The sequence below is a fragment of the Dendrobates tinctorius genome, unplaced genomic scaffold (genome assembly GCF_039654945.1).
Source record: "Dendrobates tinctorius isolate UK_male_01 unplaced genomic scaffold, ASM3965494v1 ptg000073l, whole genome shotgun sequence".
Classification (NCBI taxonomy): domain Eukaryota; kingdom Metazoa; phylum Chordata; class Amphibia; order Anura; family Dendrobatidae; genus Dendrobates; species Dendrobates tinctorius.
The window spans coordinates 36,498,038-36,520,496 of NW_027361741.1; the positions used below are offsets into that span (position 1 = coordinate 36,498,038).

General features: G+C 43.0%; 1 protein-coding gene across 1 annotated transcript; it reads left to right on the forward strand.

The window, feature by feature from the left end:
• The first annotated feature begins 254 nt into the window (after positions 1-254).
• On the forward strand, positions 255-6,788 carry MLEC (malectin). The gene is made up of 5 exons (XM_073582764.1): positions 255-708; positions 1,198-1,376; positions 1,500-1,676; positions 2,121-2,178; positions 3,521-6,788. Exons 1-5 carry the CDS (start codon positions 519-521, stop codon positions 3,742-3,744), a joined length of 828 nt encoding a protein of 275 aa, XP_073438865.1. The 5' UTR covers positions 255-518; the 3' UTR covers positions 3,745-6,788.
• The last annotated feature ends 15,671 nt before the right edge of the window (positions 6,789-22,459 follow it).

Genomic DNA, 22,459 nt, shown 5'->3' on the forward strand with positions numbered 1-22,459 from the left:
TTACAGTCACATTTCGCTGCCTCCCGCTCAGTAAAACCCCCAACATGTAACATCCCTTTAATTCGGTCCCCTAACCGGCACCTGCGTCTCTTGTCACGGCGCCTGGACCCGGAAGCCTGACTCACTTCCGCCTCATACAACCGGACCAACCGGTTTCTTCGCGTCAGGCAAACCCCGTCCCCGACGCCCCGCCCCTGTGCCCAGTGTTCGCTGCAGATTGGCTCGTTCCTCTATTTATCACGTGTAGCACGTACTTCTACTCCTTTTCTCCACCAATCACATGCTTTTCCCGGCCGGTGCCAGGAGGAAGCCCCCGGGATTGGCTCGCGAAAGAGCTGAGCAAGTTCGAGTGACCCTTTGGTGAGAGTGAATGAAATGTGCGAGCTGCCAGCGGCGGCGAAGTGCGGGGCGGCCGCGGGGGCTCGGTAAGGGGACGCGCTGCCTTCAGGACAGAGCCCGGCCGGATCTCGGGTCCCTGTGCGCGCCACTGCCAGCCGCTGGCCTCTGCCGATACGGACATGCCTGGCGGAACAGTCCGGGGCCCAGTGGCCGCTCTGCTGCTGGTCGCCGCGCTCGCCCTGCTGGCGGGAGCAGAAGCTGGCCTGGGTGACAAGGTGATCTGGGCTGTCAATGCTGGGGGCGAGGCCCATGTGGACGTGCACGGCATCCACTACCGGAAGGACCCGCTGGAGGGCAGAGTGGGCAGAGGTGAGTGGACTGCGGCCGGAGAGGGACTCAATGCCGCAGGTGACACTACAGCTGTGCCCACACTGTAAGGTGAGCCGTCTGTGGCTGCAGGGACGTGGGCCGCACACATCATGCCCCCCGCTACGTGGCCTCGCCATAGGACCCTCGTGCCAGCGATGCCACCTGCCCGTCTGTGATCTTCAGGCACTGTCGTGTATGTTCACCACCACCGAGCTGTGCGATTCCCATAACGTGGCGCTCAGAATCCGTCTTACACTGTGTGCGCCAGTAGCGGTCCGTTCCCCTTTCCGTAGAGCGTGCCGGCTTCCCCTCTGGATATTTGCATGTCATGCGATCTTTAGGCTGCTGACCGGACTGTGTGATTATGGCCGTGTTCAGTAACCACTATATGACTTTAATAATCCTGACTCTGCCTATGACGTATCTTCTGACCATCACTGAATTCCCACTTTTTTTTTTTATTTCCCCCCCCCCCCTTTCCAAAATCAGCATCTGACTATGGCTTGAAGCTGCCGATTCTCCGCTCCGTCCCAGAGGACCAGATCCTGTACCAGACCGAGAGATATAATGAAGACAGCTTTGGCTACGAGATTCCGATCAGGGAAGAGGGCGACTATGTCCTAGTGCTGAAGTTTGCCGAGGTGTACTTTGCGCAGTCCCAGCAGAAGGTAAGGGTGTCATGTTCCCCACTGTCCCCTCCCATGGGAGCTGGGACGCCTCCTAGCAGATGGCATGTCACCTGAGCAGGTGAGTGACACTGATGCCTCCTATTTCTGCTGTGCTTTCCTCAGGTGTTTGATGTACGTGTCAATGGACATAATGTAGTGAAAGATCTGGACATATTTGACCGTGTGGGACACAGCACAGCACATGATGAGATCATTCCCGTCGTTATCAAGAAGGGAAAACTCACTGTCCAAGGGGAAGTGTCCACATTTACAGGGAAGCTCAATGTGGAGTTTGTAAAGGTAACGTACCTTAGCTTAGGGATTCGGTTGTATTTATTTTATCTTTCATTCTGTTTTTGCAGCATGAACCATTCTGGCTACAATGTATGATCACAGCCTTCTAGCTGCCATTTTTTGGGGCAAAAAGGCATGATGATGGTTTGCCGACCCTCCTTACTCGCCCTACCTATCCCCCTGCAACTTCTTCTTCCCAAGAATGAAGAAGAACCCAAAGGGAAAATGTTTTTGACGTAGAAGAGGTTAATAAAAATAACTGCAGGCACTTAACAGTATTCAGAAGAATATAAAAAACAGGGGACAAGTGCATATCATCGAGTGGGACAGGAATTTGAAGGGGATTAATGTTTTCAAGATGTTATCTTGAATAAAGAATTTCTTAAAATAATTCTCGTCAGGACAATAATTCTTTGATTACAGAATTCTTATTTTTGTTTTTTTTCTTAGGGATATTACGATAATCCCAAAGTGTGTGCTCTATACCTTATGAAAGGAACAGTAGACGGTGAGTTCATGAGGAGACTTGTATGCCTGTCATCATTTCCATGATTAATCATTTTTTGCTATTTCACAGAATTGCACATGGCTGTTGTCAGGCTGCTGTTCTCACATTGCAGCGCAGGACAGTAATTGGGGTTTCAACATGATCATTTTATGAGAAATACCACAGAGCAATAAGAACTGCACGACCGGACACTGCGCCAACTCTGCTTTGAGCAGGAATACCGGATTTATCAAAGTGATCATGCCAGAATTCTGTAGTGAATCGCTTTGGAAAGTCTGCACCAGGCCAAGTCGCACAAAAATGTTGCAACTTTTGGCTTTTGCACACCAGTGGGACGGGGGTATGATGTCACGGCTAGTGTACACATAACTTTCTCGCCTTAGGAAAAATGTTGTGTAAAATGCACGTGTTGACTTTTTTTATATGGGGTCACATGATGGCACCGCTAACAGGCACATATAGCAGCAGATGGTATCTACAAAAATACTTAGTTAAAAGGTGTAAATCCATTGGGGGCTTTATACGATGTAGCGGACATCCTCTTTGAATCTGTATACCAGCGCCATTTTGGTCATACTGTTACTTAAATCTGCATAACCCTGATGACAGGTTCTCTTTAAGACCGAGTCATCACTTGTTCATGGAGAAAGGAAATCGCAGAGGCTAAATAAGCTCAATGTCTGTGCCACTGTGTATCTTAGAAATGAGTTGCATGTTACGTAGAGTACCTACAGTCAGACATGTCCCTCTGTTTAATGGCAGCATAGTATGTGGACAGGTCTGCATACACTAGCCAAAGCAAAGCGCTAATGGGTATGATCAATCCTCTCTTTAGGAGATTGCATTGGTAATGGTTCATATGCAAACTCCAGATCCAGTTGTATCATATGATTTGAGGTTTGCTAATGTAATGTATCCTTAGTCCATTTTCACTTTGCACTGTATACATTGCCATACGTTTCTATTTTTGTACTCAAGCATGTCGATGGTTGATTAATTAGAAAACTGTAGATTTGTGTTCTATATTTAAAGAGGACCGGTCATCAAGTCAGTCTTTGCTCTTCTTATATTCCCGCTGCGCCCCTGAGCATTCCAGTGGAACCCAGTTACACATCTGAAACTGTTTCTTTATTGGGGTTAAATTGTGGTTAATTTATCTTATGGGATAAAACAGGTCTTGGACGGCGAGCAGAAACTAGAGGGTAAAATCTTCTCTTTGGATTGGATATTTTCACTTTGTTAAAAAACAAAGGGGGAAAAAAAATGACAAAAGTGAACATTGCCCTCCTCTTTGATCATATAAACTAATGTATCTTTTCGTTTTTTTCTTTAATGTTCTTAGACGTTCCAAAGCTGGAGCCTCATCCTGGTCTAGAGAAAAAAGAAGAGGATGAGGAAGATGAAGAGGAGGAAAGTCCTAGTACAAGGAAGAACACCAAGAAAAGTGTGCAGTCTGGTCCTCGCACTCCTAACCCTTATGCCTCAGACAACAGCAGCCTCATGTTTCCAATACTGGTGGCCTTTGGAGTGTTTATCCCCACACTCTTCTGCTTGTGCCGGCTATAGAAGGCCTTATGCCAATCTTTTTTTTTTTTGGTTTTTCCTTTTTTTTCTCCCTGGTAATTTTTCAGAATTTTTTGACAATGAAGCAGAACATTTCCTATAATGGAGATAAGTGGCCCCGTACAAGCAGCAGATCATTGCCTGACATTTTCATGTTTACATGGTAAATGAATACGGAGCCGCAGCCAATAAAATATCAGAACTATAACGCTTTTGCTCCTAAATGGTTTTAGACTTCTATTACATGCGTTAAGGAGAACTGGAGTAGAATGAACGTGCTGCTAAATGACGATTTCTCACCTGGATGAGCTATGGAACCAAGGACACAGCCTAGAGTTTTGCATGGAGTTTTCCAGGGTACGATTTCTGCATACTCTAAATATTTTTATGTCCGACAAGAAAATGGGTTCCAGCTCTCAAAATTCTTCAACTCCTGCCAAATCTATGTGTGTGCTGTGTGTGTGGTAGCAGGAGATCTAAAGTTCACTTTGGCTTCATCTGAGTACTCTGGTGGTGGCTATGAGCTGTGTCTGTCTGCTATGCACACAATGGGGAATATTTGATTTGCAAACATATTGTTTTAGTGTGTTTTTAATTTTTGTGATTGTTTATACCATGAAGTGACTCACTAATAATTGCCTTTAGCCCCAATGACCTGCCAATTTTAGGAGGTTGTAACTTCTTGGTGTGCAAAATCTTTAGATATTTCTCCAAAATTTAATTATGGCCACCGGCATCCTCTTTTCTATCGGCTAGCTGACAGCAGTGCCACTAATGGCTATCCTTTTAATTAAGGGAAAAAAGCTTCAGTCACACCGTTGAATATTTCATGCCTGGAACAGAACTGAAACCGATCAGCGGAAAGCATGGTAATGGTTTTACTGCTCGGATTCGATTTGTGGTTTTTCGCATAAAATACTCATGCATCTGTATGAATAAAGCCGGATACTGCGGAAGCACTTCATCACCAGATGGCGTTAACGGTAATGAGCATCTGCCGAACTCGGGATTGCCCCAAGAATGGCTGACTAATGTGTACTCCCTTCATGTCAGGGAGTAAAAGAATCTGGCATTTTGATGTCAAAATACCCTGACCTTTCAGTGAGCAAAGGATTGGGCAACACTTGCGAGAAACTTGCACGAGTCTCTCGTCTCAATACCCGGCACTGCCGCCGGAACTCTGGACCGGAGTGTGCAGCTGCATGTATTTCTATGCAGCTGAGCGCTCCGGTCCGATTGCCGGCAGAAGTGCCGGGTATTGAGACGCGAGACTCGTTCAAGTCTTTAACAAGTGTGACCCCGGTCAAAGGAAGTTGCTGTCAGAGTAGATTGGTAGCAGCTTACTAATTTCTCCCCATTGATAATACATGCATACTTGGCTAAGTTGGGGAGTCAGCAAGAATAGCCGTTGGATAGTTAAGGTGTAAGGCCACCTTTGAAACGGTTTAAAATGGTAATGTGTCACACTTTGGTTTACATGGTTATGGGTGTTTTTTGTTTTTTTTCTTTCCCCCTTTTTTTTTTTTTTCCCCTTTTTGTTCATAGGAAGATCAGATATGGCATCCAATTGTGCTAATATTTTTCAGATTCTGTGATTTAAGATCATCAAAGAACCTTGACTGCAATATAGTGCTTCTGTGGTGCTGAGGACAGCCAGGATTCTCTTCTCCCTTCTGTCTTTTATGTCTTACTTTAGTTGAATTGGTGTGCTCTCACAAGGTTCCCTAGGATCTGACTGTTGGCACCAGTTATGAAGACTGACTTGGTGTCAATTCAGTTTTTCCATGCTATGTAAAAGTGTTGTATGCTACCTTTTGTCATCATGAGGCCTCCAGAACATGAAAGAATCCTTTGTATGGAGGATGACTTATTAGTGGTACCTGGCAGTTGTAGGCCACTTCGCAGACACCAGTTGTGCAATTCTGCTTTAAATTGGTTTATAGGACATTTCTAGATCACCTGATTCTGAAGTACAGGAAATATGTTTGAATTATTGCTTGCTGCAACCTTTGATTTCAGGTACAATAATAATTTCATGCTTTGTGAAGTTCTATGGTATGGTTTTTTTGTTTTTTTTAATTTTATGATGGTACTGTGTGCACTCAAATAACGTTGGCGACGTGAAACCTTCACTTCTGAGAGGTGTTTTCTGCAGGGTATTGGAGCCTTCGTTATTTTAGAGCTTGTGATGTCTTTCCCCACCATGCATCTGAGGTGTAATCCTTTCGAACTCTATTTGTATCTGTCAAGTAACAAAACGGTACAGTCTCTTAGGCTTCAGAACTTTTAATGATTTTGTTTCCATTTGCCTTTTCTTTAGGGTTGTGTATGTAGCTTTTTTTTGTTTCACTGCATTTTTTTTTTTTTTTTATTGTATGCAGATTCAAAATATATTGCAGCCTTATTCTGCTGTTTATACAATTGACTTTAGTGTAGCTACACATAAGCTAATCCTTAATTTGGATTTTGGTTAATTTAGTTTCATATTTGGCTCTATGAATTGGAGTCCAGGCTTCGGCACTGATTGAAGCTTGGTCATTATGGGTCACTTGCCAATAATCAGCTCCATTTGTCATCCACTTGGTCAGTAGTGAGTCAGTCAATTTTAATTTGGATTATCAAAAATGCGGCCTGCTCTGGGGCCATACTACTGTGATATAAAGCCACACAATGAGCTATTAAGAAGCCTACAATGATAGCTCTAATATACAGCGTTTCTTCCATTGGCTTGGTTTTTTGCATCAATCAGCCATGGTAAGTGTCTAAAGTAACTTACACAAAATATTTTTAATTGCTTAGTTTTTATGCATCATTAATGAACAATATATTTTTCCAGTTTTCATCTCTGCCTTGCTGTATGGTTTGCTTTCATGCCTTGAGTGAGTGTCCTTATGGAGTATTCCCCATGCGCTCCTGAACCAGGAGCTGCTGCAGAAATTGTTCAACTGCCAACCCACCTTTCTTTTTCCTTTTTTTTTGGGGGGGTTTGTTGATCTGGAAATCTGGAATTACAACCAGTTTATAAAGAAAATAAAGTTTATATTATACTTTTGTGTTTTTGCTGATTTTCTGTGTAAGAACTAAATCCACAATCTACCTCTGGCCCAGATGTCACCTCTCTGCTGTCCAGAATCCCGGAGTGTCTATCAGCCATATCCTCCTTTTTTCACTTCTCGCTTCCTAAAACTCAACGTAGACAAAACTGAACTCATTATCTTTCCTCCATCTCACATATCTTCCCTACCCTATCTATTATGGTAAACTGCATCACGATCTCGTGCACCTGAAATCTGCTGCTTCAGAGTAACTCTCGACTCTGCCCTGTCCTTCAAACCACACGTCCAAACTCTCGCCACCTCCTGTCGCCTCCAGCTCAAAAATATTTCCAGAATCCGTCCCTTTCTCAGCCCTCAATCTACTAAAACTCTTGTACATGTCCTCATAATCTCCCGCCTTGACTACTGCAACACTCTCCTCTGTGGCCTCCGTGCTAACTCTCTTGCACCACTCCAGTCTGTCCTCAACTCTGCTGCCTGACTAATCCACCTCTCTCCTTGCTACTCCCCTGTCCCTCCTCTCTGCAAATCCCTCCACTGGCCCCCAATTCCCCAACGAATCCAGTTCAAACTACCAACACTGACCTACAAAGCCATCCACACCGTCTCCTCCATATATCTCTGAACTAATCTCCCAATATCTTCCCTCACATACTCTTCGATTCTCCTAAGACCTCCTACTCTCCTCCACACTTATTCGTTCATCACACAACCGCCTCCAAGATTTCTCCCGACTATCACCCATCCTCTGGAATGCCATGCCTCAACACGTCCGGTTATCTACCACCCTCGGATCCTTCAAACGGAACCTGAAAACCCATCTTTTCAGGAAAGCCTGCAATAATCATTCTGCCGCCTCACCACCACCCGAGCTGCTGCACCCCCAACCTTTTCTCTTCTCCCATTATCCCATAGAATGTAAGTCCGCAAGGACAGGGTCCCCTCCCCTCTGTACCAGTCTGTCATTGTAAATTTGTTTACTGTTAAGGATATCTATAACTTTTTATGTAACCCCTTCTCATGTACAGCTCCATGGAATTAATGGTGCTATATAAATAAGTCTGCTTAACCCTTTGTCGGAGATGCATGCGCTGTTACCCCGGTCAGACTTGCAACTGCAATGCAAGAAACTCTCGCATCAATACCCAGCACTGCCGCCACTCGGGACCGGAATGTGCGGCTGCATGTATTTCTATGCAGCTGACAGCTCTGGTCCGAACCGCCGGCGGCAGTGCTGGGTATTGATGTGAGAGACTCGCACGAGTTTCTCGCATTGCAGTTGCAAGTGTGACCCCGGCCTAAGGAGGGAAGTGATAACCATTTCGCTCTGCTAGTTTTTTCTCGATTTTAAAGGGGCTGTGTCATCAAAAAAACTCAACTATTGAAAAATGTAAATCATTTAATAAGAAAAGAAATACACCGCGCTATACTGGGAACTGAAAAAAATAATATAACTGAGTACTTACTTGCTGGTGTGTGAAAAAAATCACGTGGTGGTGGATGTATAGCAGTATTCTGAGACTATTCACCTTGTCATAGATGTATATATTTGGATGCCAAAACTGCTGAGTAGATAATATAGGGTTAAATGGGGGTGAGCCCGTTAGTGTGTTACAGAGGGAAAAAAAATAAATAAAATAAAATATGAACTAATCTTGATTTACTCACTTAAGGATATCAGAACCATATAAAATATATGCTGTAAATGTAGCCATTGCCAAGTATTAAGATTGGAATGTTGCAGCCTGTTTCTGATGTAAAAAATATAATAGTTGAAAAGAAAAAAAAAAAGAGGGGGATAAATAGATGTTTGAGATGATAACTGAATGCTGACCTTACTGCATGCCAATTTCAACAGGCGAGGTCAGAATGATTAATCCTGTGCAAAACAAATGATGGCACAGTTCCTGCAAAGTGAGTGAGCGTTAGTGACAGCATGTGCCCACTAGTGGAACAAGGTGTTTAATTCTGGTGCACTTACTTGCAGGGCCAGTGCTCAGTGAGGCAGGCTTGGGTGCTCAGCGTGGGGGCTGGGGCTGCTGCTGCTAATCCGTATGGACGTGGAGACCGCCGTTGCCTCGCGTGCTCCGGCCGAGAGCAACGCTGAGGGACTCGGCGTGTGATGGGGCAGGGCTAGCGTGACGTCACACTGGGGGTAAGACGGTGGCTCAAAGGCAGCACAATACCGACATGTTTCGAGAGATAGCTACTCTCTTCATCAGGGTTGTGCCTATTAGTGTGCAGACCGTCAATTTATAGCAGACTGAGCCTGAATTAAGTGATCACCTGACCCAAATGCCTGATTGAGTGACTTAATTAGATGTAGTACAAAGTACTGGTGTGTCTACATGTAACTACATGATTGCGGGACCCTATCATTACCAATGTGCTACAGAGATGGGTTAAATTTTAACCCTATTTGGTCCAAAAATTCCTTATGAGAATTAAAAAGTGAAAAAATAAAAATAAAACATAACCTTTATATAAATGTATAAAAAGTGTTATTAAAATTGTGTATAAAAAATCAGTTTAAAAAATGACAATGAAAATGTGCCAAAGCCCAAAATCTACCGATGAGGTGCCTCTTTAGATGTTTGTTTCATTATACTCGAAGGGTTCATAGGCTTACATGATGGCCAAATAAATGCACGATATTGGGGTCTTTATTCAGCATAATGGCATGATTATGATTAGTACCATATCCTCCTACCAAATTGATTCCAATAAATGAGATATACTTAGGTGTTAATACAAAAAAAAAAAAAAAAAGTTTTAATTCCTGCTCTTATTGTATCAGGGATTTTTCTTTCCTTTTCTCCTTCTCTTTTTTTTTTTTTTTTTTTTTTTTTTTTCTCCTTTCTCCCCTTTCCCTTTCTTTCTCCCTCTTCTTTCTTTCTTCTTTCTTCTTTTCTTCAATTTCCATCTTTTTCTTTCTTTTTTCCTTTCTATCCTTTTTCCTCTTTCCCTTCCATATATCTTATAAAATATAAAAAATATGGATCACTAAGAACTGAAAAAATTATACGTGAATAAAACACCATTTGAGTGTACTAAAAGATAAAAAAATTTGTCATCTTGGGGGATTGTATAAAACCATGTCTAAAATTATGATCTATAATAATATGGGGGGAGGGAAAAAAAGGAGGGGGCTAGAATGCATACAGCTCAATTTCATGATTGAGGCCCTTTGGGGCCAGACTGTCCAGAGTGTAGATCCACCTGGATTCTACCCGGGACATTGCTTTAAGGTAGTCGCCCCTTCTTGGGTTTGACCGAACTATTTGAATGCCCAAAAAGGAAACTCCTTTGCACGATCGATTGAGTATCCAAAAAGTGACGGGATAATGGATGTCCCTTATAGCCTTTTCTAATATTATCTAGATGCTCCTTAATCCTAACCTGAAGGGGTCTCTTAGTTCTCCCTACATAAATCTCACCACAGGGACATTTTAAAATATAAATAACGCCTGATGTTTGACACGAAATGCTATCTTGGATATAATAAGTATTATTGTTAGATGAATCCGTGAAATGATTATGTAATTGTTTAGACGTTGCTGTTCTGATGCAACAAACACACTTCCCACATGATTGAAAGCCTGGTAGGTTTGAACTTGACCGAGCTAATTGGTGGACATGATTAATAGAACTGCGCATTTTAGTCGTGGGCGCCAATAATAGGCCTAAATTTTGCGCTTTAGTGTACACGAACCGAGGTCTTTTGGGAAGCAAGTCGCCTACATACTTGTCTCCCTGTAAATGTGACCAATGTTTACATATGATTTTGTTAAATACCTTATGGCCTGCATGAAACTGAGTAATAATGGGTAAATTTTGAATTTGTTCTTGGATAGTAGGTGGGTTATCAACTGTGGGAGGTTTGTGGATCAGAGGAGATCTTGGCATGGATTTTACCTCCTGCCTGGTCCTATTGAGAAGCTCTATATCATACCCTTTGGCTACAAATTGATTGGTTAAATATTGTGTTTCCTTTTGATAGTCAATAGTGTTTGTACAATTACGTCTAATTCGCATATACTGGCTTTTTGGAATATTAATTAGCCATGTGGGTAGATGGCAACTACTAGTATGAATATAACTGTTGGAGTCTACCTCTTTATGGTAGCTTTTTGTAATTAATTTGCCTTGTTCAATACAAATGCTTAAGTCCAAAAAATTTGTTGGATCTACTAACCGTGGGTGTAAACTCCAGACCAAAATCATTGATGTTTAATCTAGAAATGAATAAATTAAGGTCTGATAATGGGCCGTCCCAAATGAACAAAATATCATCAATGAAACGGCGCCATAATTTTATATTCTTATGTAATGTACCATTGCTGTAAATATGTTCATGTTCCCACATGCCTACATAGATGTTTGCGAAACTAGGCGCGAATCTCGTGCCCATCGCGGTGCCGTGGGTCTGAATATAGAACTAGTTTTCGTACGTGAAATAGTTGTGTTTCATGATAAAGTCAATACTGTCAAGGAAGAATTGGATCTGTAGAGGTTTGTAAGTTTTTAAAGCGTCAAGAAAAAATTGTGCTGCCGCCTGACCTTTAGAAGGGTCAATGACCGTATATAATGATTTAATGTCCAGAGTTGCTAAAATAAAATTGTCATTCCACTCCAATGGTTCCAGGACATGCAAAGTGTGAGTGGTATCTTTTAAATAAGCTGGCAGCAAGGACATACATTTTTGTAGATGGTTATCCACATATTTAGATAAGTTGGCTGTAAGGCAATTTATGCCTGATATAATAGGCCTGCCTGGTGGATTTACTGCATTTTTATGAACTTTGGGAATGTGATAAAATACTGCTATTGATGGCGTTTTGTTATTAATAAACTGATACACTTTTTTTGTTAGAATGCCTAAAGATTTACCTTTAAGAGCTAGAGAATTGAGTTTATTAAGAAATGATTTTGTTGGATCTGCGGAGATTTGTTTATAAGTGACAAGATCACCTAGTAACCTCATGGATTCATTGTGATACATAATGTGATCCATAATTACGATTCCCCCGCCTTTGTCTGCAGGACGAATGATCAAGTTTTTGTTTGCCTGCAGACTAATAATAGAATCTTTTTCACCAGCTGTTAAGTTGTGTGTCATATATCGCATTTTGCGGTTATTTTTGTTAGCTAGTTTCCTTATATCTGTTGATACCAGAGTTTCGAAAGTTTTGAATGAATTGGAATATTCATTCAAAGGATTGAATGAGGAGGGTAAAGAAAGGCCGGTATGAATGAATTCTGAACCTATAGTATAAGTAGTTGTTGAAGGATTATCACCCTTCTTAAGGAAATACTTTTTAAGAGCCAGATTCCGTAGGTATTTTTTGATACTAATAAATAGATTAAATGGCTTAGGATTAGCTGATGGGGCAAATTTGAGGCCCTTTTGAAGTAGTGATGCCTCATTTGGAGTAAGTTGATGAGAACTTAACTTAAAAATTTTTTGTGCATGTTGCTGGTTGTCAGTACCTTTATTTATTTTCTTTTGGGAGAATGTCCCACCTCTTTTACCTCTTTTTGTTTTTTGTTTGGAATGCAAAAAAAATCCTTATTGATAGGTAATTGTGTTCTAGGTTTCGTTATTTTATTGGTATTTGATTGATTATGAAACCTAGGCCGTACATGGTTAGTCTTTTGGACCTGTTTCGCATACGAATTGGGCTGTCTGATTAGATTAGGGAGAGCAGAATTTCTTCTGCTAGGAATTTGTTTATGGGGCTGAGCATTGGTCGACGGAGTCGACTGTTCCCAGTCTCTGGTAGCAATCGGTTCCTCAACCAACGTTGAGAGATGGGAATATCTGTTGGTGGTAGGAATAGTTGATTGTTCTATTGGAACTGCTGGTGTTGGCAGTGGGCTTTCAGTGTATTGGGAAACCTCAAGGGGATTCACTTCCCTCGGTGAATTACTAGGTTGAGATCTCCCGTGATTACCTGTGCGAGTTGAAACTGGTGTATACTGGGTAGAATTGGAATACGTAGAAAAAACTAGCGATGTATCCGAAATCTCAGTTGGGGATCCATCGTACTCATCCAACGTAATAAAATTATTATTAATGGAGCTATTCAGCCTCCCCTGTATTTCTGAAATATCCGTATTCCGCGTATCAGAGCTGGGGATGTTATCCCTTGCAAATTTGCACATTTTTTTATTTTTCTTGTTCTTTTAGCCTATAGAGAATGTTTGAGGTTAGGCTTTCCAGCCCTTCTACATGATTATAAGCACTTAGTTGGTCAAATAATGTATTGATTGAACGACTGGTCTGTCTTAGATTAGCTTTCCGTTTATCAATGATGAAGTGTAGTACCTGATTAGAGAAATTGGGAAAAAGGGTATCCCATTCCGTTTGAATTTCAGGGTTGCCGAAGTCCCCTGCTAAGGTTTTATAGATGGTCAGGCCCTTGGGTACGGTTCCTGCTTGGGCATATTTTTCTAAAGATGCGATCTCCCACATATCACGCATCTCATTTACTAGTTCTTTCTCCAAAGATTTCAATAGTGCCCTGGTTTGATTGAATTCATCCAGGGAATTGCTGGGCTCATTAAACTGTGTGCTCAAAAAGGACCTTCGGTGTTCTCTGTCCTGTCTAAGAGCCTCAAAAGCCATAGTGGCGCAGCCAAAAGTGTGTAGGCACAGATAAAAAGTAATAGATTAGTTTAAGATTTAGGCTAAGTGCACACTTACCGGAACTCTCGCGGAAATTACCGCGAGAATTCCGGAATTCCAGTCCGCGGGAAAATCGCATTTTAAATTCCCGCAACTTTCCCGCGGAAAAACTAGCATTTTGCAAGCGTAATTAGCTTGCAGAATGCTAGCGTTTTCCAAGCGATCTGTTGCATCGCTTGGAGAACTGATTGACAGGTTGGTCACACTCGTCAAACATAGTGTTTGACGAGCGTGACCAACTTTTTACTACTGAGGCCGCCTATGCAGCATCAGTAGTAAAAGATAGAATGTAAAAAAAATAAAAAACGGTGTTATTCTCTCACCCTCCGACGTCCCGCGCAGCCGTTCCCAGTAATCCTTTGCGAAAATGCCCGCGATGTCTTGCGGTAATTCGCGATGACGTCGCGCGAATGACCGCGAGACTTCGCGATCCCGCGAGAAGGGACGTCATCGCGAGCATTTTCGCAAGGGACTACTGGGAACGAGAGCGTGGAGAGAAGCGGGAAGGCTGCACGGGACGTCGGAGGGTGAGAATAACAATATTTTTTATTTTAAATTTTATTTTTTACAGGGATATGGTACCCAAAGCCCGGAGGACAGTCTCCTCTCCTCCGGACCATGGGTACCATCCGCAATTGTTCTGCTTACTTTCCGCATGGTGTGCACAGCCACATGCGGGAAATAAGCGGAACAATGCATTCCTATGGGTGCGGGATCGCCGCGATTCCGCAAATTAATGAGCATGCTGCGGTTTTTACCGCGAAGCGATTCCGCCGCGGTAAAAACCGCAGCATTAGCACAGCATTGCGGAATCCCATAGGAATGCGTGGGATGCTTATTTTTCGCGGCAAAATCGCGCGGTTAAAACCGCAGCGGAAACGCGAAAAAAAGGCACGTGTGAACTCAGCCTAACACACTGGCGCCAGTCCACTTGGACAGAGAAGGAAGGTCCACTATTCCCAGATGCAGCTGGTGAATAACAGGCTCTGTGCTGGTGCCTGTTTAAAAGAGCTAAAGCTGATAAGAAAAGAAATACAACTATTATATTTTTTACATCAGAAACAGGCTGCAACATTCCAATCTTAATACTTGGCAATGGCTACATTTACAGCCTATATTTTATATGGTTCTGATTTCCTTAAGTGAGTAAATCAAGATTAGTTCATATTTTATTTTATTTATTTTTTTTTTATTTTTTCCCTCTGTAACACACTAACGGGCTCACCCCCATTTAACCCTATATTATCTACTCAGCAGTTTTGGCATCCAAATATATACATCTATGACAAGGTGAATAGTCTCAGAATACTGCTATACATCCACCACCACGTGATTTTTTTCACACACCAGCAAGTAAGTACTCAGTTATATTATTTTTTTCAGTTCCCAGTATAGCACGGTGTATTTCTTTTCTTATCAGCTTTAGCTCTTTTAAACAGGCACCAGCACAGAGCCTGTTATTCACCAGCTGCATCTGGGAATAGTGGACCTTCCTTCTCTGTCCAAGTGGACTGGCGCCAATGTGTTAATCTTAAAGTAAATCATTTAATGTTTTAGAAAAAATACCTTTTTACTGTAGAAAATATGAAATTCTTTTTTAAAAGTTAAATTATCAAAAGTTTGTAAATAGAGGGAGCAGCCGCTGATCCAGCTTCACATTATGACTGTAGTAAGTGGTGGGATCTGTTCGTGTGTGTGATGTCACTTCTTTTGGAAATGCCCAGATGGGGAGGAGGGAGAAAGATTAAGTTTGGGATCACTGTGGGGCGATATGGTGGCTGCATGCGATACTGAGATGTAGACCATGTCACCAAGGATGGCTGGCTAAGCAGATTCTGGGTTTTCTGCTATTTGATGAAAAAAATTTAAATGGCGCAACTTCCCCAGCAGTGCAATTCCTACCCCTACATCTTTTTTTTTTTTTTTTTTTTTTTTTTTTCCTTCTCTGTGGAGGCTTTATTTCATTGTATGATAACAATGATCCATCAACATGACTCTCCATGTAAGCAGGATTACATCGATACCAAACTTTTATTCATTATTACATTTTTTTTTTTTTTAAATCTTTTTTTCTAATGTTGGGGGGAGGGGGGGGGGGGCATTATGTATTTATTTCCCAGTCAATGGAGATGTGATGCGTCTTGTTTTTTCCATGGAGAGATGTTTGACTTGATATAGTTTTGTCCTTCTGGGGGTACATTTGATCACTGTTTTTGTTTTTTGTTGTTTTTTTTTTTATTGTGGGGTATGGCAACTGAAAAACAACTCTAGCATTCAGAAAAAAAAATTATGTAATACTTTTTTTTTTTTGTTTGTCTGTTGCAGACATTTGGGGGTTTAATTTTTCTATTTAGAGGGACTGACTTTTGCAGATGTGGCAATGCGAAATGTTTTTAGGGGGGAAAACGGGGTGAATCTTCTTTTTTATAGAGTACAGCAGTTAAATATTCATGGCTGCCTCAGCTTTGCTCAGTCAGTGTAAAACCTTAATTCAGATGTCTGATGGCAAGACATCTGAGGCTTTACTGGTGCGTCTGCAAATCGCCCCAGAAGAGATGACTGCGCTCTGTAGCCTGAAGTTGGAATTATAGACTGTTGTAGACCATGACTGTCACATAATTTGCTTTGCATAGGCAGCAGTAAAGCCTCGATCAGATATCTGTTCATATCTGAATGAGGCTTTGCATCCACTGAACCAATGTTCAGAGCGCTGTAGCGTGATTACACTGCTGAGCTCTGAACACTGCAATGACGGCGGCAGCGAGAGCTGGTCACCAGCCTGACATTGTCCTACTAATACCAGGCTACTGACTTGATCTCACAGCTGGAATAATTTACCACAAGAGGACTGCTCTAATATATTGGTGCGAGCAGGACTGTGGCAGTAACTTGATCCAGTGGTGCGAACAGGTTGGTGGCCTGGTCTTGGTAGTACAATCAATGTCAGCTTGGTGTCCATGCCTCCTGTCACTCGGGAGTAACTATCACGGTCGCAGCCCGACCGAGCCCAGGGGGAGTCGGACCCGGCAGGTCAGAGCATGATATCTACCAACAGTCTGTTTTTTAACCCCCCCCCCCCCCCCCGCGCATCCCACCCGAGAGTCTAGTCTTCCTGCACTGAGCTGCCATGTCCCCCATGCACCCCATCCTCGCCCTCCTAGATAGACCAACCGCAGACTCACAGCCAGCAATGACGTCCTAGGCTGTTCTTTTCTGTGCGCATGGGACCTGTGATGAGGTCACAGGAGGGGAGGAGTCAGGGGCCTCGTCTGCAGGACTCTGCTGTGCTGGTTGCCATGGTCCTGGATGTGGGTAAGTTTGTGTGGGGTCAGGAAGGGTTTACAGGGTGAATGTTGCAGAGCCGTGTGTGTACGAGGTGTACAGAGTGGAGCCGCAGGTGTACGGGGTGTATGTACGAGGTGGGCGGAGCTGTGTGTGTACGGGGTGTATGTACGAGGTGGGCGGAGCTGTGTACGAGGTGGGCGGAACTGTGTGTGTACGAGGTGTGTGGAGCCGTGTGTGTACAAAGTGTGCAGCGATGTGCGTGTATTTTGGCATGGTGGTGGGGGCACTTGAAAGTTCGCACCGGGGCCCATAACTTTGTAGTTACGTCACTGCTGCTATAAGTAGTGGTGACATAGGAATACAGCAGCCCAGATCACAGTTGCTACAATAATCCAGCACTGGGCTTTCCACCACAGCTGTCAGTTACACATGGTGGGGTGTGTTCAATCACAGTTGATAAGACAACAGCATAGAGGATGCCGGTCAGAGTCTGAGCGCAGCCTCCTATGGTCTGGCTCCGCCATACTTGCGGTATGCAATTGTCATGATCTGACACTTGCACAGCAGCAAATAAATTATCAGCCCCCCAGGGGTATGTGACAAAAAAATTTAATGAAAAATATACCGTAACCTTTTCTGCATTCAGTTTGTTTTAAAATATTTAACAATTTGTGATACATTCCTTTTTTAATATGCTGCAGAAATAATATTGAGCTATTACACAATGCTGAGATGAACAGAAAGTGACCATAACAATGCAAGCCACTGACTATTTCAACGTCTCTGGAGGAAGCTAACCCTGACGTTTCCTACAGGTGCAAGCTATGGTTAGAGCGGTTGTTTTTATTACCTGCCCAACAATACTAATTCCTCGACAGTGCAGCAGCCGCCACTGATCGACTTGTGCTAACTCGGGCAGAGCCGCTGAGCTTAGTTACTGGCTTAATAATATTAATTTGTATCTGCCTTCAGCTCTATCTTGAGCCATGGCAACTTGATAGAGGAACGCTCTGTAGGAAAATCAACCTTGGGCAAGTCTAGATGGGTCTTCTCTGCCATTATTTTGAATGCATCAAGCCATTAAGTCACTGGTCTTCCTCTTTACCTTCTTCATTCTATTTCTCTGACATTGATGTCCTTCTCCAGTGATTGCTCTCTTCGTATGATGTGTCCAAAGTAGGCAAGTTATAGCTTAGTGATCCTGACGAGGCTGAAGTCGGTTTCTTCTTTTCTGTGTTTTTTTTATAGGTTTAACAACAACAAAATAAGCATCACAGTAATAACATACAATGCAGTGAAGTGCCCTGATGTGAATACATTTAAAAACAGCTACAAAAATTATAAAACTGGCACAAAAATGGGCATCAAAGTGGGCACTGAAGGGCGTTAATGAAAGGGTTAAATGACTTTGGGCCACTGATATCTCACTTCAAACATATAGAACAGGGCGCCCCACATCAAAACTAGGTCTCTCCAGCCTGGCCCAAATGGGTTCTAGGTATCAGAATTGGCATCAAAGTGGGCAGTCGATTTTGGCCATTTGAATAAGTAACGTGATTTTAAGGGGATAAATGACTTTGTACTACTGATTTCACACTAAGAATACACAGTGAGACTGCGCCCAGGTCCTTACAGCCTGGCTCAAATGGGTTCTGGGCATCAGATTTGGCATCAAAGCGGGCAAACTGCTAATTTTCACAGATTTGAATAAGTACTGCATATACTCGTGTATTAGCCCCCCCCCTAATTTTGCCACACAAACTGGGAAAACTTATTGACTCATGTATAAGCCGAGGGTGGTGCTGCACAAGGGTTAATGGTGGTCCAAAAAGTTGCTCCATAGATAAATACCCCCCATAAAATGCAGCAAAATGGTTAATTGTGGCCCAACAAGATGCTCCAATGATAAATATCCCCATATATTTATGCACAAGGGTTAATGGTGTCCCAAGTAGATGCTCCATACATCAATACCCCCATATGCTGCACAAGGGTTAATGGTGGCCCAAGTAGATGCTCCATACCTCAATACCCCCATATGCTGCACAAGGGTTAATGGAGGCCCAAGTATTGCTCCATACATAAATACCCCTATATACTGCACAAGGGTTAATGGTGGCCCAAGTAGATGCTACATACAGTACATAAATATCCCCCATATGCTGCACAAGGGTTAATGGTGGCCCAAGTATTGCTCCATACATAAATATCCCCCATATGCTGCACAAGGGTTAATGGTGGCCCAAGTAGAAGCTCCATACATAAATACCCATTTACCGTTCCCGGTTCCATCGCTGTTTCCCGGGTCCTGTGCAGTGACGTTAGCAGAGGGTGCGCATTGACTACGTCATCGTGTCCTCCGCTAAATGTCACAGCCAGAGGAACCGGAGACAGCGATGGACCGGGGAGCGGTAAGTATTGCTCTGCTACCCCGTCATACTCCCCACCCCCCTCCTGTCGCCCGGTCTCTTCAGCCCAGAGCCCCTGCTTCCAGCATGATGTCGGCGTCCCAGGCTGTTCCTGCATTCAGCGGTAACGAGGTACCGCAGCCGCTCATTAAATATGCGCATATTCATGAGTTTAATGAGCGGTACCACATGACCGCTGAATGCAAAAACAGCTGGGACACTGAGATCATGGGGGAAGCAGGGGGGCTGCAGAGACCATGCCAGGAGGGGGGAGTATGGTCTCTGACACCCCCCACCAACCCCCGTATATGACTCATGTATAAGTCGAGAGGGGGACTTTCAGACCCAAAAAATGGGCTGAAAATCTCGGCTTATACACGAGTAACTGATGTTTTTAAGGGGTTTAATGACTTTGGGCCACTGATCTCACTATTAGGCTGTGTGCACACGTTGCTTTTTTTTTTTAGCGTTTTTCCGCTGCGAAAACGCATCCCATACAATCCTATGCGATTCCACATTACTGTGCTAATGCTGCAGATTTTTCCGCTGCGGAATCGCATAGCAGAAAAATACGCAGCATGTTCATTCTTTGTACAGAATCGCGGCGATTCCGCACCCATAGGAATGCATTGAAACGCTCACTTTACGCATGTGGCTGTGCCCACCATGCGTAAAGTGAGCGCTTCATGTGCGGCTGGTACCCAGGGTCTGGAGAAGAGGCCTCTCCTGCATGCCCCGGGTACCATAATCCTGTAAAAAATTGAATTAAAATAAAATTAGTGATATTCTTACCTTCTGCCAGCCACAAGAGCCTTCCCACCTCTCACCACGCTGCCAGCATCTTCCGGTCCCAGTGATGCCTTGCGCGAATCACCTGAGATGACGTCGAGCTCTTGCGAGTGTGACGTCACAAAGGTCCTTCTTGCAAAGCATCACTGGGACCGGAAGATGCTGGGAGCGCTGCTGAGGAGATCGGGGGCCGTCGGAAGGTGAGAATAACCATTTTTTTTAAATTATTTTTAACATCCTATCTTGTAAAAAGTTGGTTGCATTTGTCAAACACTGTTTGACGAGTGTGACCAACTTGTCAATCAGTTCTCAAAGCGATGCTACAGATCGCTTGGAAAACACTAGTGTTTAGCGGGAATACGCATGCCAATTCCGCATGTGTGTTTCCCGCGGCAGAGAGTTGAGGAATTGCCACGGAAATTTCCGTGGCAATTCCGTACGTGTGCACATAGCCTAAGAATACACAGACTTGTGCCCACTTTGATGCCAAGTCTGATGCCCAGAACCCATTTGGGCCAGGCTAGAAGGACCTGGGTTTGATGCGAGGCATCACTATCTGTGTATTCTTAGTATGAGATCAGTGGCCCAAAGTCATTTAACCCCTGCATGACCCAGCCTGTTTTCACCTTTCTGACCAGGCCAAGTTTTACAATTCTGACCACTCTGTCCCTTTTAAGAGGTAATAGCTCTGAAACGCTTCAACGGATCCCGGTGATTCTGACATTCGTCTTTTCGTCACCTATTGTACTTCATGATAGCAGTAAAATTTCTTCTATATGACTTGCGTTTATTTGTGAAAAAAAACGAAAATTTGGCAAATATTTTTAAAATTTTGCAATTTTCCAGCTTTTAATCTTTATGCCCTTAAACCAGAGAGTCATATCGCTCAAAATAGTTAATAACGTTTCCCACATGTCTACTTTACATCAGCACAATTTTAGAACAAACTTTCTTTTTTGGGGGGAAGTTATAAGGGTTAAAAGTTGACCAGCGATTTCTCATTTTTTACAACAAATTTTACAAAACTATTTTTTTTTTAGAGATTATTATTTATTTAGCACCATTGATTCCATGGTGCTGTACATGAGAAGGGGTTACAGATATCACTTACAGTAAACAAACTAACAATGACAGACTGATAGAGAGGGCGAGAGGGGAGAGGACCCTGCCCTTTCGGGCTTACATGCTACAGGATGGTGGGGAAGGAGACAGTAGGTACATCACATTTGAAGTGACTTTGAGGGGTGTACATGACAGAAAATACCCCAAAAGTGACATCGCTCTAACTGTATGTGCACACGATGCGGATTTGGTTGCAGATGCGCAGCGAGTTTGGCCCTGCGGATCCGCAGTTTTCCATGTGGTGTACAGTACCATGTAAACCTATGGAAAACCAAATCCGCTGTGCACATGCTGCGGAAAATCCAGCGCAGATTTGCTGCAGTTTATTTTCAGCAAAATCTGCATGGAGAAGTCTGCAGCCAAATCCGCAACGTGTGCACACACCCTAAAAACTGCACCACTCAAGGTGCTCAAAACCACATTCAAGAATTTTATTAACCCTTCAGGTGCTTCACAGGAATTTTTGGAATGTGGAAGAAAAAAATTAACATTTTACTTTTCTATCACAAAAATTTTCCTTTAAACCTAATTTTTTTTTTTTTTTTTTACTTTCGCAAGGTTAACAGGAACAAATGGACCATATATTTTGTTGTGCAATTTCTCCTGAGCAGGCCGATACCCCATGTGTGGGGGAAATCTACTGTTTGGGCGCACGGCAGGGCTTGGAAAGGAAGGTGCGCCATTTGACTTTATGAATGTAAAATTTGATTGAATAATTAGCGGATGCCATGTCGCATTTGAAGAGCCCCTGATGTGCCTAAAAAGTGGAAACTGCTCACAAATGACCCCCATTTTGGAATTTAGACCCCTTATGGAACTTATCTAGATGCGTGGTGAGCACCTTGAACCCACAGGTGCTTTACAGAAGTTTGCAGAGTAGAGCTGTGGAAATAAAAAAAAAAATCACATTTTTCCCAAATAAATCTTTTTTTAGCTCCATATTTTGCATTTTCATAAGGGTAACGAGAAATTGCTTCATACGATTTCTTGTGCAATTTCTCCTGAGTACGCCAATATGCCATATGTGGGGTAAAACCACTATTTCGGCGCACAGCAGGGCTTTTTATTGCATAAACTATTTTAGCATCACCATATATTGACCCACAGAGTCATGTGAGGTCTTGTTTTTTGTAGGACGAGCTGACAATTTTATTGGTACCATTTTCAGGCACATGACATTTTTTGATTGCTTCCTATTCCGATTTTTGGGAGACAGAATTAACAAAAAACAGCAATTCAGGAATTGTTTTTTTTTTTTTTACACTGTTCCGCGTGTGGTAAAATTAGTAAGGCAGCTTTATTCTTTGGGAAAGTACGATTACAGCAATACCTCATTTATATAATGTTTTTTATGTTTTGACGCTTTTACA